Source organism: Acanthisitta chloris, unplaced genomic scaffold (assembly GCF_000695815.1).
Source record: "Acanthisitta chloris isolate BGI_N310 unplaced genomic scaffold, ASM69581v1 scaffold25562, whole genome shotgun sequence".
Taxonomy (NCBI): domain Eukaryota; kingdom Metazoa; phylum Chordata; class Aves; order Passeriformes; family Acanthisittidae; genus Acanthisitta; species Acanthisitta chloris.
The window spans coordinates 1-1776 of NW_008662532.1; the positions used below are offsets into that span (position 1 = coordinate 1).

The 1776-nt window shown below is 58.4% G+C and overlaps 1 protein-coding gene across 1 annotated transcript in view; it reads left to right on the top strand.

Moving 5' to 3' along the window:
- Positions 1-4: 4 nt before the first annotated feature.
- The window catches only part of LOC103798384 (cadherin EGF LAG seven-pass G-type receptor 3-like), a gene marked incomplete at both ends in the record, with an annotated part of 40371 nt that continues 38599 nt past the window's right edge, over positions 5-1776 (top strand). The window contains 1 exon segment of the mRNA XM_009070640.1: positions 5-1776. This exon segment is cut by the window's right edge and continues 542 nt beyond it. Coding sequence (XP_009068888.1) covers positions 5-1776 — 1772 coding nt within the window.

Sequence of the window (1776 nt, forward strand, 5' to 3'; positions counted from 1 at the left end):
CTACCGCTTCGTCAACGAGCGAGCCGCCCACGACGTCTTCGAGATCGACCCCCGCTCCGGCCTCATCACCACCAGCGGGCCGGTGGACAGGGAAAAGATGGAGAGGTTCCCCCGGGTGGGGAAAGCCAATGACCAGGGAAGGGAGCCGGGTCCCCGCTCTGCCACGGTCAAGGTGTACATCACGGTCCTTGATGAGAACGACAACATCCCTCAGTTCAGCGAGAAGCGCTACATCGTCCAAGTGAGGGAGGACATACGGCCCCACACCGAGATCCTGCGCGTCACCGCCACGGACCTGGACAAGGACAACAACGCGCTGGTCCACTACAACATCATCAGCGGGAACAGCCGGGGCCAGTTCTCCATCGACAGCGTCACTGGGGAGATACAGGTGGTGGCCCCGCTGGATTTCGAGGTGGAGCGGGAGTACGCCCTAAGGATCCGTGCTCAGGACGCGGGGCGTCCTCCGCTTTCTAACAACACTGGCATGGCCAGCATCCAGGTGGTGGACATCAACGACCATGCCCCCATTTTTGTCAGCACCCCTTTTCAAATCTCCGTTCTGGAGAATGCTCCCCTCGGCCACTCTGTCATCCACATCCAGGCCGTGGACGCGGACTACGGCGAGAACTCACGCCTGGAGTACAAACTGGCGGGTGTCTCGGCTGACACACCCTTTGTGGTGAACAGTGCCACGGGCTGGATCACGGTCAGTGGGCCCTTGGACCGGGAGTCGGTCGAGCACTACTTTTTTGGGGTAGAGGCTCATGACCACGGCTCTCCATCTTTGTCTGCGTCAGCCAGCGTCACCATTACTGTCATGGACGTCAACGACAACCGCCCTGAGTTCACCCAGAAGGAATACTTCATCCGCCTGAACGAGGATGCAGCTGTGGGGACCAGTGTCCTCAGTGTCACAGCAATTGACCGGGATGTAAACAGTGCCATCACCTACCAGATCACGGGAGGCAATACGCGGAACCGCTTCTCCATCAGCACACAAGGTGGGATGGGGCTCATCACTCTGTCTCTGCCGCTGGACTACAAGCAGGAGAGGCGCTACGTGCTCACTGTGACAGCCTCCGATCGCACACTGCGTGACAACTGCCATGTTCACATCAACATCACCGATGCCAACACGCACCGGCCTGTGTTCCAGAGTGCCCACTACTCTGTGAGCATCAACGAGGACCGGCCTGTGGGCAGCACTGTGGTGGTGATCAGTGCCACGGACGATGATGTGGGGGAAAACGCCCGCATCACGTACTACCTGGAAGATAACGTCCCTCAGTTTCGCATTGATCCAGACTCGGGGGCCATCACACTCCAGGCAGAACTGGACTATGAGGACCAGGTCACATACACTTTGGCTATCACCGCCAAGGACAACGGGATCCCGCAGAAAGCGGACACCACCTATGTTGAAGTCATGGTGAATGATGTTAATGACAATGCCCCCCAGTTCGTCAGCCCTCATTACCAGGGCATGATCTCTGAGGACGCACCTCCCTTCACCAGCGTGCTCCAGATCTCTGCCACCGACCGCGATGCCCACACCAATGGGCGAGTGCAGTACACCTTCCAGAATGGGGAGGATGGGGATGGAGACTTCACCATAGAGCCCACCTCAGGGATCATACGCACTGTCCGCAGGCTGGACCGGGAGAACGTTCCTGTCTATGAACTGACTGCTTATGCTGTGGACAGGGGCATCCCTCCCCAGCGAACTCCTGTCCACATTCAGGTTACCATTCAGGATGTGAATGACAATGCGCC